The sequence below is a fragment of the Monodelphis domestica genome, chromosome 5 (genome assembly GCF_027887165.1).
Source record: "Monodelphis domestica isolate mMonDom1 chromosome 5, mMonDom1.pri, whole genome shotgun sequence".
Taxonomy (NCBI): Eukaryota; Metazoa; Chordata; class Mammalia; order Didelphimorphia; family Didelphidae; genus Monodelphis; species Monodelphis domestica.
The window spans coordinates 537,223-552,226 of NC_077231.1; the positions used below are offsets into that span (position 1 = coordinate 537,223).

General features: G+C 45.3%; 1 protein-coding gene across 2 annotated transcripts in view; it reads left to right on the top strand.

Annotated features, from left to right (window-relative positions):
* The window catches only part of LOC100032444 (titin homolog), a 281,885-nt gene that overhangs the window by 259,757 nt on the left and 7,124 nt on the right, over positions 1-15,004 (top strand). For both annotated transcript variants that reach the window (XM_056797347.1, XM_056797346.1), the window contains exons 48-52: positions 114-1,064; positions 1,155-1,307; positions 2,294-2,364; positions 3,730-3,823; positions 7,184-7,296. In XM_056797347.1, coding sequence (XP_056653325.1) covers positions 114-1,064; positions 1,155-1,307; positions 2,294-2,364; positions 3,730-3,823; positions 7,184-7,296 — 1,382 coding nt within the window. The remainder of the gene's footprint in view (positions 1-113; positions 1,065-1,154; positions 1,308-2,293; positions 2,365-3,729; positions 3,824-7,183; positions 7,297-15,004) is intronic.

Sequence of the window (15,004 nt, forward strand, 5' to 3'; positions counted from 1 at the left end):
GAATACACTATGCTTCTTGCTACCTTGGAGTTTATTTTTGCTGACTAGGGCCAAATCAGAACATCTGGTTTTATTATGAGCAACAACTTCTTTTTCCTGTTTATTGTTTGTAGATTCCTGATTATCATGAAAAAGAAAAACCTGTGCTGCAAAAAAACAATCTCCTTCTGGATGAAATTGGCGTGTTCCTACTGGCAGGAGACACAGGAAAAATTGAAAAGAGGGAGAAAGAAAGTAGACATATCAAAGAAAATGAAGTTTCAAAAGAAAAGATTGATGAGCTTCAAAAGAAATTAAAACTGAGTGAGGAGACTTTAAGAACAAAACTATCCGAGGCCAACAAACAGCTTAATTTTCTGATGATTAAGAATAGAAAGCTGACATCTAAGTGGAAGAAAGAAAAGCAAAAAAGAGCCAGAGTAGGGAAAGACAAGCAATCATGCCACTTGTGTTCTGCTATTCCTGATCCGAAACAATGTCAGACATCAAAACAAGACCTTGCATATGCCTTTCAGCAAGAACGAGATGAATGGCTTCGCATAAAGGATCAACTGAATTATGACTTGTCTAGGGAAAGAGATCGCAATGATTTTCTTGCACAACAGCTTGAGGAAGCTGACAGTGAAGTCAATAGCTTACAAAACCAGCTAATCCATTTGCACTGTTCCTATAGAGAGAAGGCATTGATTTTAGAAAGCACAGAGAGAGCCCTACACCAGGCACAGTTTCATATAAAGGAACTCAAACGCATCAATAACATACAAAATGAAAAACAGCATGAATATACTGCCAAAGAAGAATGCTTTCAAGGAAAATTAGCTGAAATCCACAGTGAAAATATGGTGCTTCAACAGCAGCTAGAAAATGCCCCCGAAAGAGTCATCATTAAAAAAAAGGTAGTAAAGGACGTCCAGGTAAACTTTAGTGATCCCTTCGCTAAAGTTCATGCTGATAGAGAAAAGCAAGTTCTTTTGGTCGAAGAGAGGAATAAAGAGTTAATCGATGACTGTAATCACTCAAGAGAGCAAGGGTGCACATATGAGAAGGAGCAAAAAGAAAGAGAGGTAGGCCTTCACATCATATCATTTGGTGTTTTATCTGAGTTAATATTGATGAAATCAATACTAGAAATGACATGGACATATTTTTGTCAGGGCACAATAAAGGAGCTTCAACAGCAACTTGCTGATGCCCTGAAAAGGCAATCCACGTTGGAAGTGTTCCTAGAGGTTATTTTTTGTTATATACATGATTTAGAAGATAAGAAGCAACAACTACAGAAGGAAACAGAGGAAATCAAGAGTAAGGTATGTAGGCAAAAGTTCAGGAATTAATTTGTCCTTGATTAATGAGGTTAACAGTGTCATATTGGCTTTTTACCGGTATTGACATGTTTCCCGAACATTCTTCCTTTTATCTAAACGGAGTCAGAACTAGACTAACAGCCTGTCCACTAGTTGTACTCCTAAATGCAGATAGGTATGGCCACTGTTCAGGTGGTTCACAAGTTTGTTTCTCTATCCACCCACAAGGAATGAGGTGTTTTCCCAAGTCACAATACTAACTAGATCAGGTGGTTATCACACTCTATGGCTAAAAAGCCCTTTACTTACACGATCTCATTTCATCTCTAAAACAACCCTGTGAAGTAGAAGGTATTTGTTTGCCTTTATCCAAAATACTCACTAAAGAAATGAAAATTTGTATTCACTTTGCATAGGTCAATTTAATAAACACTTGTTGGTTGATGGAATAGAGCCAATGGCTTCATTCCTAAAGCTATAAGGAGAAGCTCAATTTGAAAGACTCTCGATTGGGGGGTGAGAATGAAAACGATTAGATGGATAAGTAATCTTGGGGTTTTCCTCTAATTTATTCAAGCTAATTCATCATGTTGTTTTCATCTTCCTACCCTCAATAAGGTAATTCCTCCAGCCTTTCCTTCTCCATCTGTGCTCCCTATCCCAACCCTGTCTAATGCAGCTGTCCTCTCCTCAGAAGCTTCCCTCACCTCTAAGATGCTTTTCAGTTCTAAAAGGATGCTTCTTGGCCCTGAGGCTTCCCTGGACGGTTCCTCCTGATGTCATAACCCTCGGAATGACTAGAGAACTTTTCAGCTGATGAATAGGGAATGTCGCATTGGTATTGCCTCATGGTATTCTGAGGCTAGAATGTCTGAGTCAGTGTGGTTTCCCCGACTAGCTGGGAAGTGGCTGAGGACAGGGTTTGTTCCTAGTGGTTTCTCCTCTACGGAATGACAAACCTGAAGGCATTTTGTTTGCACTGTTTCTAGCTGCGGGAATCTGAAGGACGGCATCCGAAGGCAGAGCCCTGGACTAATGATTTAGAAGATGGTGAACAAAAGTAAGAGTTCAATGAGCGTTTTGACAAGTCAGTGCTCCGACTAGTTGTGGAGTCAATCAAACTAACGAGGATCGCAGTTGGCTAGAAAGCATTCTGAAGAGAACTTAGCTCAGGAGTTCACCTCAAACGTTCCCATTCATTGGGAGAGCGTGGAAAGCAGCGGGGCTGGAATGAAGAAAATGCTTCCTAAGCACTTCCCTGGGGGCTAAGGACAACCCAAAGGACAAGGTCTCTGTCCTCACAGAGAACTGTACATCCGGATGGTGGCCAGATGGGGATCCATCTGGGAGTCCTGCCAATGACCAGGATGGTGAATTGGGCTGCAGGGAAATAGTGCTTCCGGGCAGAAGGCTTTTCCCCATCCCAAGTTGCCTCTTCCAATGCAAACATCCTATGTCACTAAACCGTCCCCTCCCCCACAAGGCCCTCTCAGGAATTTCCGACAATTGTGGGTCTCAACAGTTTTTTTTCAGGAATTATGTAATGTCATGAGTATAGTGCGTGATTACAGATTAAGAAGGTATGTCTGAAGACTTATCAAAAGACAGACTTTCTGTAAAACAAAAAACGTTCTGCCCCTGCCAACAGAGTTCTCATTGTGCTTCATAATCTCTGGAAACAATCAGGGGAGGTAAAATGGTTTCATAGGGAGAGTGATTTTGGAGTTGGGAAGACCTGGGTTCAAATCCTGCTTCTGACAATGGCTGCACGACCCTTGGCAAGTCATGGCATCTCTCAGTGATGGCAGATGAATCTAGAAGACGTGAAGGTCCACATTTATGTAGGGATACAGTGTCTACCCCCCCACCCCAAGTCACCCTCATTTTAGATAGCAATCTTGCAGGTTGATCATATGTATTTCAACAGATTTACATGTCTAGAAGTACAGCAAGGCAGAAGATAGGTGTATATCTCTTCACAGACCGGGTCACTTCCCAACAGCTCTGCTGGCTCTGGTTCTGGTTCTGGTATCCCCCGTTCCATGGACTTTGTCCCTTTTCTCATTGGCCCAGACTGCCTGCTGTCCCTCCTGCCCTCCATCTCTGGGAAGCCCTAGCTCCACTAACAGATCCCAGAGGCAGGGCGCCCTGTTCCCTGAGCCTTTTCTGGCTCAATGACTTTCACTCCTTCTCTCCTAAATTGCTCTGCATTGACTTCCCACAAACTGCTCCAGTTTACCTACCTCCTGGGCAGGTTGTTTTTATTCTGGCAAAATAGAACCACAATGTGCCCTTCTGTCCTCCTATTCATCCAGAAAACCTGGCAAGTAAGACCTTGAACCCTAGTCAGAACTTGTTCCACGACATTCAACAGAAAAAGTCCTTCAGAGTGTGGAATTGTTGATAATACATTTCCTTCTTCTAGGCTGGAAATGGAAAATGGCAGATTAGAAGCTACAGCCAAAGAACTTCTGGGCAAAATGGAAGAGATGGAGGAAAACCTGTTGGATCCTAAATGGGTAAGTCAGCTCTGACGTTTCCTTTTCCTCATTTTAAAGACAGATTTCCTTTGTTTAAGCAGTAGAACACAGTCAGAATTTTGAATTGTTAAAAATCATTGGCATCTCAGTTGACATCCGGCTATATTCAGTGATGATGGCAATCATTCTGTCATAGAAGTTAAGCTTTTTTCCATATAAAATTCATAATCTCAAATGAAAAAGTTACATTGGTCTTGTAAAAAAAGTGTTAACCTCATATAATGATTGGGGGAAATTCCAGTGGTGATCATGGATATGCTTCAGTCTTCTTCTTCTTCTAAAGGTTTTGTTGAAATGTTGACCTGAAAGTAGTTGTCATGATTTGGACTTCTCACCGAAATGGTTTCAAATGATGACTAAATCAGGTTTTTTTTTGATTGGGCATATCTCTGAATTAGCATACTATATAAAATTAAAATAATGAAGGTGCTTACATGGGCAAATCTCAATAGCCACAAGAAGAGGTCTCATTGGACCAGATTGCAAAATGGCCTCCTGTTTGTCCCTTGTTTACAGGAGACAAGTCTCATTTTTTCGCTTTGGTTTCTATCCTTTCTTTTCCATTCAAGTCTTCATAGGAAACCTGGAAAGTGAAATCATTTGCTGATGATTCAAGAGTTACTATTTTCAGGCTTCTTTGGCTTACATACACATACATACACAGACACTTCTGCACTGGAGTTGATTTTCCATCTTCATGAAACATATTTTCTTAGAGATTTTTTCATGCCTTGAACTATTAAAAAACAAATGAACACCCCCAAAAGCCTGAAACCTAACATCGTCTACTGACATGTAATTTGAAATGAAAAGGTAGAGAAATGACTACACAATTTGACAAATTCATGGTTGGGGATAGCTAGTAAATTACTCAAAATTACCAAAGGTGTGTGCCTTTGCTATTGTGGAAAATCTTCTTTTTAGTCTGAAAAACACAAACTTCATGATAATATTATCACCCAGCATTACAAGAACAAGATAGAGACAGGTTCAAGAATTGCTGTCCTGGCTCTCTCCTTTGTGGTCCGAATCACTTTTGACAAATGATCTCCTATCTTCAGGCCTCTGTTTCCTCATGGGTGAAATGATGGTGCTGTACTAATTTTCCCTAGGGTCCCTTTTTGCTCTATATGGTGTATTTTTTTGTAAATGTGAAAATTGCAAATTACTTTCTAATCAAGTCATCTCTCCCAAATGTACCCTTAAAACCCATTTTATGAGTGTCCACTCTGTCCCTATCCAGTATATCAGCAGTAGATACTACAGTCATCAAGTGGGCAGGGACCCAAAAATGAGACACTAACCTCAATGGCATGCTTATCATGTGCCACAGACAAAAATACCAAAGAATAGGTTAAAGGAAGATATCAACTGTTGGGAGATACCAAGAGAAGCTTTAGAGAACAGGAGAACTTTGAGCTGCCTTTGAGGTTTGGGAAGGGATCAATGGTGAGAGGATTGGAGAACAAGAGAGCAGGAAAATAGGATGAGCAAAAAAGCACAGAAGTAGAAGTCAAGGCTGGGAAAAATAGAATGAGTTGAGATTTTACAGAGAAAGAAGGTTGGCAGATGAGTTTAATCTTGATTCGCTAGACCCCTGCAGTCTCCTTGTAGTCTTGAGTAGTGTGGTAATGTGATGTAAACAATGTTTTATGATTATGAAATTGGCAGCCTTTTGCAGTAAGGATATGTTTGAGGGTAAATGTAGAACACAAAGAGCCAGTAGAAGGTTCTTGACTGAAATCATGTACAGTTTACTTAATATTTCTGGCCTCTTTCCTCCTCTGTAGAGTAAGAAGGTTGTAAGATTAACATTAATATTTTATAAAATTTACTAATAATCACTAGGAAGTAGAGGAAATAGAAAGACAAAAGAATGACCTAAGTAAAGTCAAGATTACTGGACTGCAAAAGGGGGAAAAAAGAGAAAATAACAGAAACTTGATCTGTTACAGAAGACAAGGACCTGACAAGAGGACAAAAGTGTGGTGCTGGGAATTGTAGTTCAAGGGTACAGAATTCTAATTACATGAGGTCTTAACCTATTTATGATCCTCTACTTGAGATAATGAGCCTGGACTAAGGAATAGTAATCCTGAGATATAAGAGGAAAGAGAAACACTGTGAGGGAATCATTCCCAGAGATAATTAACAACAAAGCAGATAAGAGAAACAATCTTGGATTTGGGGGAGAAGTCAAGGTCCAAAATAGAAGATCTGTGGATCTGAGGATACACTGTTCTGCCTTTTAAGAATGCAGTTTCAGGGAGTGTAGAGAAGTAATCCAGATGGCAAGGAACTAAAGAGAAACACTATTGTTATATGAATAGATAACCAGCCTCAGAGTGAGAAACAGAAGAGTTCAAATCCCAAGCCTGATTTGCATAGGCTTCTGTTCCTGGATAAGCCTCTTAACTTGACTGTAAAACTCTTAGGGTTCCAGATTCTAAACTCCAGGATGGGGTGCTTTTTTGCATCGATGGAATTTTTTTCTCAGAGTTCACTGTGCCAATTAAACCAGAGGTTCCAAGTGAATAAATCAAGAAGCCAACAGTTAACAATAAATAGGTGAAAGAAACGGGAATAAGAGATAAGGAAATGGTAGCTATGGGATACTCATTCATTGGAGACATTTGGAAGCAAGGAGTAGAAACAGGAATGAATCTAGAAGGGGCAGCAGAATTCAGCAGGAGGAGCATTCTTTATTTCCTTTTAAGATGCAAAAGTCAACAAGAGATGGGAGGAGAGGCTGAAAACTTGATGGGAAGTTGAAAGGGAGGACAAGCCACTTACCTGGTTTATAATCTAGAGCAAACATGCCACTGAAGGAAAATGGGAAATGTTAATTTCTGCAGGTTGCAAATGCAAAGAGATTTGGAGAACAGTTTTATAGCCTACCATAAGAAAGTGTATATACACATGTCAACACAGAAATGCTTGGAGTATGGGCCAAGTGTGCAAGGGGAATGGGAACTGGCCATAGGAGCAGAGAAAAGGCCAGTGTTTCTCCAAGATAGGTTGGCACATTCCGTTCCATGCTTACCTATTCATTTAAATCCTTTTTTTTTTTTAGTTCATGAAGACTGTTATAGCAATAGCCATATTGAAACAAAATGAGAACTTCCATTCATGTGAATTTACAAAAACGTGTTCATTGTAAAATCAGAAGAAAGCTCCATCATTTTAAGTCAAATCGACTCATTTTTCGAATCTCCATCCTGGGCTTAAAATGATGAGACATTCTTACTAAGCTGATATTTACAATTGGATCTGGAGTCAACGGAAAGCTTCCATGGCTAAAATACCAAGTCATTTCCTGTATTATTGTCCTTTTCAAAGCTTGATCCTGAACGGGGGAAAGGAAAGACGCTCGTTGAGTTGAAGCAATCTTTGGTGGCAAGTCTAGACGACCAAAGGAAGAGAAATGAAGAAGTAGAGCAAGACATCGGGAGGTAAGGAAGAAGACTTTTCCCCAAAGCGGTTCAAAGGAACCTCACTTAAACAGTGATTGAGTTTGATTTTGTGCAGCCCTAAGAACAAATTCCTTTCGCACAGGAATACTTAGAAAAGTGCAGTAGGTGCCATTGTCAGTGAAGAAGGAATTGGGTCGTTTCCATTTTCCTCAGTAAATTCGGGCTGAAAAAGCAGCCTTCTGCCCTACAGCTGAGAAAGGTAGATGTCGGTCCCCTTCTGCTGCAGCGCTCCCCCGCCCAATAGGCCGTTTGTCCGCTGAGTGCTTTGTCCAGGTCCCCTGTTCTGAGCCCAATGGCTTTCCTGTACTCTGCACTCCTGTGTTCCGCCAGAAAGCAGCTCCTAGCCATTGGCTGTCTCTGAAAGCCCGCGCTGCTGCCCGTAAAGGAAGCTGCAGAGGTGAAGAGGGGCACTTCCTGCCCAGAAGGTGAAACCCTCTGGAAGAAAAGCAAGTGCAGGGACCCAAATCCCTTTGGGGCGGACAAGAATGGGGCAAGTGCGGAGAAAACCGGATCAGAGACGGGAGTAGAGAAGGTCTCTTGTGACTTTGCGGCCTGAGGATGATTCCAGGAAGGATAGGCATTGGAGCTAGACGCGCCAGGATTCCTTGACGTGGCATTCCAGGCCCCGCACCCTATGGCAGCCCCCTGCCTGCCTGCCTTTCCACACCCATCCTATTAGTCCCGCTTCCACCACCTCGGCTCCAGTGAAGCTGCGCTCTGCTCTTTCCTGCCAAGCGTGCCCTGGACTTGGCCGTCTCGGCCCTGTGCCGGTGGCCTTCCGCTGCGCCCTCTGCTCTCCTCCTATCCGGGCCTGCCGGACTTCAACGGTGGGGTTCGGGGAGCAGCCACCTAAAAAGAACCCATAGGGGGAGAGAGGGGGAGACCAAGCACGCAATAGAGAGACAGAGTCAATCTGGTAGTGTCAAGGCTCCGTTTATTGCAGGTGTAAGGTAGAATATATATGCTTGAGGTAAAGGGGGGGTGGTGGTGGTGACTAAAGACTGCTTGTACCAGGAGGGAACATGAAGAATGGTTATTGTTATGTTTTGTGGCTGTTGGTCTTGGCGACGCCTGGGAGGTAACTTGTTTGTTCAGTTTCCCTAGGATCTTAAATCTTGTTTCAGGTCAAGTTGTCCCCGAATATGGTCTCTGACAATTCCCCCTTTCTTTTTTATAGAGGGTAGGTTTTAAGTCAGGACCGCAGCGACGGCCCCTGTCTTAGGCTACACAGGGGGAGTTGCTTGACCATCAAGGGTCAAGGACCTGTGCTATTCCCGTCATTGGGTTACCGCCCTGCTAGTAAATTGGAGACGATCAGTAGGAATGTGTGGTCGGTCAGTATCTGTTATTTCGATACGATGGTATTGGACCGTAGGGAACTTAGTAAGGGCTGAGTCAATGTTTGATTTAATAAATCCAGTCAGGCGTTGGAAAGCCCAAGGGCCAAAGGTGAGGATTAGGAGGATGATAATAAAGGGAGCTATTATTGTGGGAATTAGGGTAGAGAGCCAAGGGGTTTTCTTAAAAGATTGTTGTACCATCCTTCTTGGGCCTCGGCCTCCTTTTTTCTAAGGGCTAGGCGTTCTCTTAATTTTGCCATTGATTCTCTGACCATGCCTGTGTGGTCAGCATAAAAGCAACATTCTTCTTTAATGGCTACACATAATCCCCCTTCTTTTAAAAAAAGTAGGTCGAGGCCACGTCTGTTCTGCAGTACAACTTCTGAGAGGGAGGATAGAGAATTTGCTAAAGCAGAGACAGACTTTTGTAGGATCTCAATGTCAGTTGTCATATCAGCATGTAAGGCTGTAAGGTGTTGGGTCTGTAGGTAAGCGGTGGTGCCGGTACCAATGCCGGCAGCAAGACCACCAATACCTAGAATGATGGCAATAGTAGAGAGGGGTTCCCGTACAATCCGAGGGAACGGAGACAAAATTTTTTCTAAAGCGGTGTCTGTGTGATAAGTAATTCTGGGCCATAATTGTATAAGTACACAGAATTCTGAGGAGGTATTAAAGACCTGAAGGGAGATGCAGGGGGTGAGGCCGGTGTTGCAGGCCCAAAAGGTGTTATTGGGGGCCTCTAGATAATAAGGGGAGTGGGAGATGGGAAGGGTAACATTACAAAGATGGGAGTGAGAGGAAGGGGGGTGACCTATGCAAAGGCCTTTTCCGGAGACTTCGGCAAGGGTGAAGTGGTGGGGGAACCGGGCGCATCGAGGGGAAGGGGCAGAGGTGTTGTAAGGGTGATCGGTAAAGGCGATTCCTTCATAGTATGGGGGCTGCGAGTGGAGACATAGCCAACAACTGATTGTAAGGTTTGGGGCAGTAGCATTCAAAACCAAATAGGAGCTCTCAATGAGTTTGAGGAGTCTATCAGTGGTACCAGGAGGTACTTTGGGAATAGGGGTAGGTGGGAGTGTAAGGGAGGGGAATTGGGTGGGGGAGAGGGGTCGGGAGGGCTGGGGGAACTGATATGAAGGGCGGTGTTGGTCAGTGAGAACAAAATTAGGACCCATAGAGTTGGTAATAGGGGTCATGCGCAGTTGGAGTGTGAAGAGAAGGACATCATCGGGGCCCCTTTTATAAAGGCGCAGTCCCCAGGTGAGTCCTTCCGTCCAACGGGGATCCGTTTTGCCCTTGTTGGTGAATTTGATAATAAGGGGATTACAATTGGGTGGATTAAAGGAGCAGGTCTGAGGGCGGGAGGGATTTCGGGCGATGGTAATCAAATCTTTGTTGGTGATCCAATAAGCAGTGCCAAAAGTCACACAGCCCCATGTGGCACAGAATCCATCTGACTGACCCCCACAGTAGTCTGGCTGGCCGAACCCAGGGCAGCCGTATAGAGGGTATTGGGTATATTGGGTCCAATAGTCCTTAATCGGGAGGCCAGGCACATTTGGGGCGCAATAGTGCATTGATGACTGGTATGGGATACCGAGGACACAAAGGTCGATGGTCAGTTGGGGGAACCATGTAAGGCGCGGCCACTGGGAACTGGAGACAGAGGCAAGAACGGCTTGGTTCACTGGATTGACAATCTCCCATACTTGATGAACGGGGATGTGTGGACTTCCTGATCTGGTGGCTGGTAGCAGGATACAGATGAGGGTTACTGTCAGAACTGTCGCCATCTGTTCCATTGTGAAGTAGCTGAAAGAGAACAGAAGATTTTCTCAGGGATGGTCCCTGGAAGGTGATTAAGGGGAGGGAATATTTGTGGTTTTGATTAATTGAGAAGGGACCCAGCGGGCGTTGTTTGCTTTGGCATCAAAGATACAAGCTGAGCCTTTTCCCCAAGTGAGGACAGGGTCAGGGCCTTGCCAAAGGCCTGTAAGTGGGTCTCGCCAAAGGACTTTTGCCAGATCAGATGTGGTGTGCGGATGCCAGTGGCGATCAGCAGCGGAGCGTCCCTCCTCATCCAGAGTGAGGAAGTTAAGAACAAAAACTTTGCAACCCCAGACCTTTCCTGTCCTTATGGGGTCGAAGGGAAATGGGGTGGGGGAGGCCTTGTTCCCTTTTTCCAAGGCCCTTTCCTGGAAGGTATCCAGATTTTAACATCATGGTGGTGACAGGGTCACTAGGGCTAACCATGAGAAGTCTCATTTGGGCTAGGATGTCTCTGCCCCAGAGATTGACTGGAAGCCCTGCAACTACATATGGGCGTGTGGTGCCTCTATTGCCCTCAGTATCTTGCCAAGTAAGGATCTTAGAGCTCTGAAGGGTGTCTTGGACTTGGCCTATTCCTGATAGATGGGTAGATGAAGGTTGAAGGGGCCAGGAGCGGGGCCAGTGAGCCTGAGAAATAACAGTGGAATCCGCTCCTGTATCTAGTAATCCAGTGAAGGTTTTCCCTTCGATTTTCAACTTGAGTGTGGGTCGGGACTCAGTAAGTTGCTGCACCCAGTAAATATTGGAGGAGCCTGGGGAGGAGGGGCCCCATGTGTAGGCTACCGCTGGAAAATTGCCAATCATGGGGAGGGGGAGGGCTTGGGCTAAGCGTTTGCCTGCAGGGATGGTAACAGGGCCATGTGGAGATTCTATGATGATTTTTATTTCCCCTGTGTAATCATTATCAACAAGGGTGGGATGTACTACAACACCTTGCAGGGTGGTGAGTGCTCTACCTATGACCAAGAAAAACATACCAGGGGGTGGTGGTCCGAATTTACCAGTAGGGAGGATTATTGGGCCCTCCTCTGGTGTCAGTATTCTGGTGGTGGAGGCACAGAGGTCCAAGCCTGCGCTACCTGCTGTGGCTCGAGTAAGGGAGCTGGACAGGGGCTCCCGAAGGAGCCCCGCACCCCATTTCCCTGTACCGGGGGAAATATCTGCCCATTAAAGGTGGTTCTGGATCGGCAGTCTCGGGCCCAGTGCCGGCCCTTCCTACACTTTGGGCAAATGCTAGGCGGTGGTTTGTGAGGGGCTATTATTGGTGCGGGTGCCTGCCTAGGATTTTGTCCAGAAGGGCATTGACGTGCAAAATGACCAAGTTGTCCGCATTTAAAGCAATTGCGGGGGGGGGGGGGGTGTTGAGGCGAGAAGCCTGGATGGCTGCCCCTATGGCTAGGGAGATGGACTTGTTTATTTTGTGGTCATAAGCGTCAATATCATTGCATAAGCGGATCATTCCATCTAGATCAAGATCTCTTGCTTTTCCTCTTAGGGCAGCCTTACAGGCAGAATTAGCATTTTCGATTGCCAAATGTCTCACCATCGGGTTATCTGCTCCATCTTGGCCCAAGACCCTTTCAGCAGTTTCTAAAAGTTTTGCAACAAATTGAGCGTATGGCTCATTGGGTCCCTGGAGAATTTTTGAGAGGGGTGCTGTGACTGACCCAGCAGCAGGAACTGCCCGCCAAGCAGCCACAGCAGCTTGTGCAGTTTGCATGAGCAAGCCAGGGGTTAATTTCATTTGCTGGCTTTCTGATGCAAAGCGGTCACGGCCGACGATTTTGTCAACCGTCCAAGTGGCTGTCTGGGCATTTTTCAAGTTAAGTTTAGCCTGATTTTCTGCCCTTTCAAGGAATTCTGCCTTCCAAATTAAAAATTGTCCCCTGGAGAGGACGGACTGTACTACTTTGGACCATTCGGAGGGGAGCATGTGTCCTTCTCCTCCAAGCCCCTCCAGAATGGAGAGTGTAAAAGGAGCGGTAAGGCCATAATTTTTAACAGCTGAATGGAGGTCTTTAATGTGTTTGAATTTTAACTTTTTATAGATAGGGTTACCGGACTGTTGTAAGGTTGAAATATCAGCCCCACTAGGGTTTTTTCCCTCTGTATCATCTCCTTCTGCTCCTTCAGAGTCAGAGGATTCAGCAGAAGGAGGGAGGGAGATGTCCTCGGGTAGAATCTGAGCGGCTTGTTGTTGCCTAGTAACAACCGGGAAGGCAAGAGCGGTCTTATCTTTTAATCGAGGTGGCTTGGACTTAGGGATCAGAGGCCGAAAAATATCTATTTGCAGCTCATGTAATTGGTTAGTTAATGTATGCACCTCCTTTTGAAGTCCTAGGAAATTTTTAAGTTCAGTAACTTGCTGGCTGAGTTGTTTTGTGGCCTCTTTAAGATTCTCAGAACCAGGAAGTACGGAAAAATTAGGAGGAGTGAGGCTGCCACAGAGATCGTGCGGGAAAGATTTGTTTTTATACTGCAGGGGGGGGGCCTGTTTTCCAGGCGATTGCTGTCCTGATAGCGGGCGGCCTCTTCTTCTAGCTCTGTCTGATAATTGGGTTTAAGTATGTTTTCTGATTCGGGGTTTGTATATAGAACAGGATAAAGGTGGGGTTTGGAAGGGACAAGCGGTTCCCTAAGGGAGGAATTTTCAATTGGTTCATCTAAGAGGGAAGGAGGGCGTTTGTCTTTTTCTGGTGGTATTTCCTCCTTCTCAATTTTTGTTTTATGGTCTAAGATAGCCTCTTCAGCTAAGCTAAGGAGGTGGGACACCTGTTTATTGGTGTCGGCTTCTTTAAGAATATCACGGATTAGTCCGTAGTAAGAAAAATATTCATCGGAGATCTCTTGGCCTGATTTTATTAGGCTATTCAATTCTTTACCCACTTTGTTCCAAGTAAGGGGGTGAATTCCCGGGCCATGTAGAATGAGCCAGGGGCAATGTTCCTCTATGAAGCAGAAGAACTTAAATAAATTTTTCTGTTTTACCCTAATACCTCTCTCCCTGAGACTATTTTTTAATTCTTTAACAAATAGAGTTTCCTTTGAGAGTGTCTTCCCCATCTCATTCACACAATTATTACACACAGTCACATACAGTCACTCTGGGGTAATTACTCTCAACTTCTTATGCCTATGGGGGATGGGACGACTTACCCTTATCTCAAGGCTGTCAGTTCAGCCTCTACCGTTTACTTTGTCCGCGGAATCTGTTTCTCAGTCGTCCGGTAAGCTGTCTTACTCAAATCCCAACACGTTGAGGCGCCATCTATCCGGGCCTGCCGGACTTCAACGGTGGGGTTCGGGGAGCAGCCACCTAAAAAGAACCCATGGGGGAGAGAGGGGGAGACCAAGCACGCAATAGAGAGACAGAGTCAATCTGGTAGTGTCAAGGCTCCGTTTATTGCAGGTGTAAGGTAGAATATATATGCTTGAGGTAAAGGGGGGGTGTTGGTGGTAACTAAAGACTGTTTGTACCAGGAGGGAACATGAAGAATGGTTATTGTTATGTTTTGTGGCTGTTGGTCTTGGCGACGCCTGGGAGGTAACTTGTTTGTTCAGTTTCCCTAGGATCTTAAATCTTGTTTCAGGTCAAGTTGTCCCCGAATATGGTCTCTGACATCCTCCTCTCCCAGGGACAGCTCCTTGGGGAGCCTGGTGTCCTCCGTGGGGCAGAGAACGAAGGACCTTCCCCATCAGGCTTCCATGGAACAAATGCTTGTGAATGGGGCCGCCCACAAAGGGCTTCTCTTGTGACTGGATGAGAGCCGGAAGCCCTCGGGCTGTCCCCTTTCTCTAGTGGATCCCAGCCCCTGTGGGTCGGCACTTCCTACTTGGTCAGCATTTGCCCGGAGTATGGCAAGAGGCGGCCAGCTCCACGGATCCACCCCGCTGATCCGAGGCCGAGCCTGCCACTGCAATGGCGAAGAAGAGTCTCCAAGTGGTCCGGCTTAGGTTGGATGATACTGAGCTGCCTATTGGACCCCGAGGACTGGGGATGGGGGGGAGGGGGCGCAGTCCCTCCCCTCCCCTGCCCCTCGCAAGCGGTCAAGTCACAAAGTAACTGGAGATCCAACTTAGGGACCGCCTCCCTTTCTATCCACTGAACAGGAGTAACAAATGAGGTTGCTGGCGATTGGGGGGATTTGAATTCTTCCCCAGCTCACTGATAGAGCTCAATGATGACAAGAAATCACAAAGGCACAAACAGGAAACCTTTTCGAATCCACTGGCACAGCATATGCATTAGGATCCCATCCCGGGAAGCTAGGGCTCTTTCTGAAATGGAAAGGTGAAGCCAGAGGTCCTTTGGGGAATATTGGATGAGGAAGCCGCCTTAAGGAAAAAGACCTACCTCCCAATATGCCTTTTTTAAACTCTTCCCCCTTCTAGGCCTGACTCTCCATCCACTGAACCACCCAGCTGCCCCCAGAATAGAACTGTTTGCAAGGAGCCCCGAGCTCCTTAGTGAGACTGCTATAACATCATACTGTCAGATTGGAATTGTAAGACCT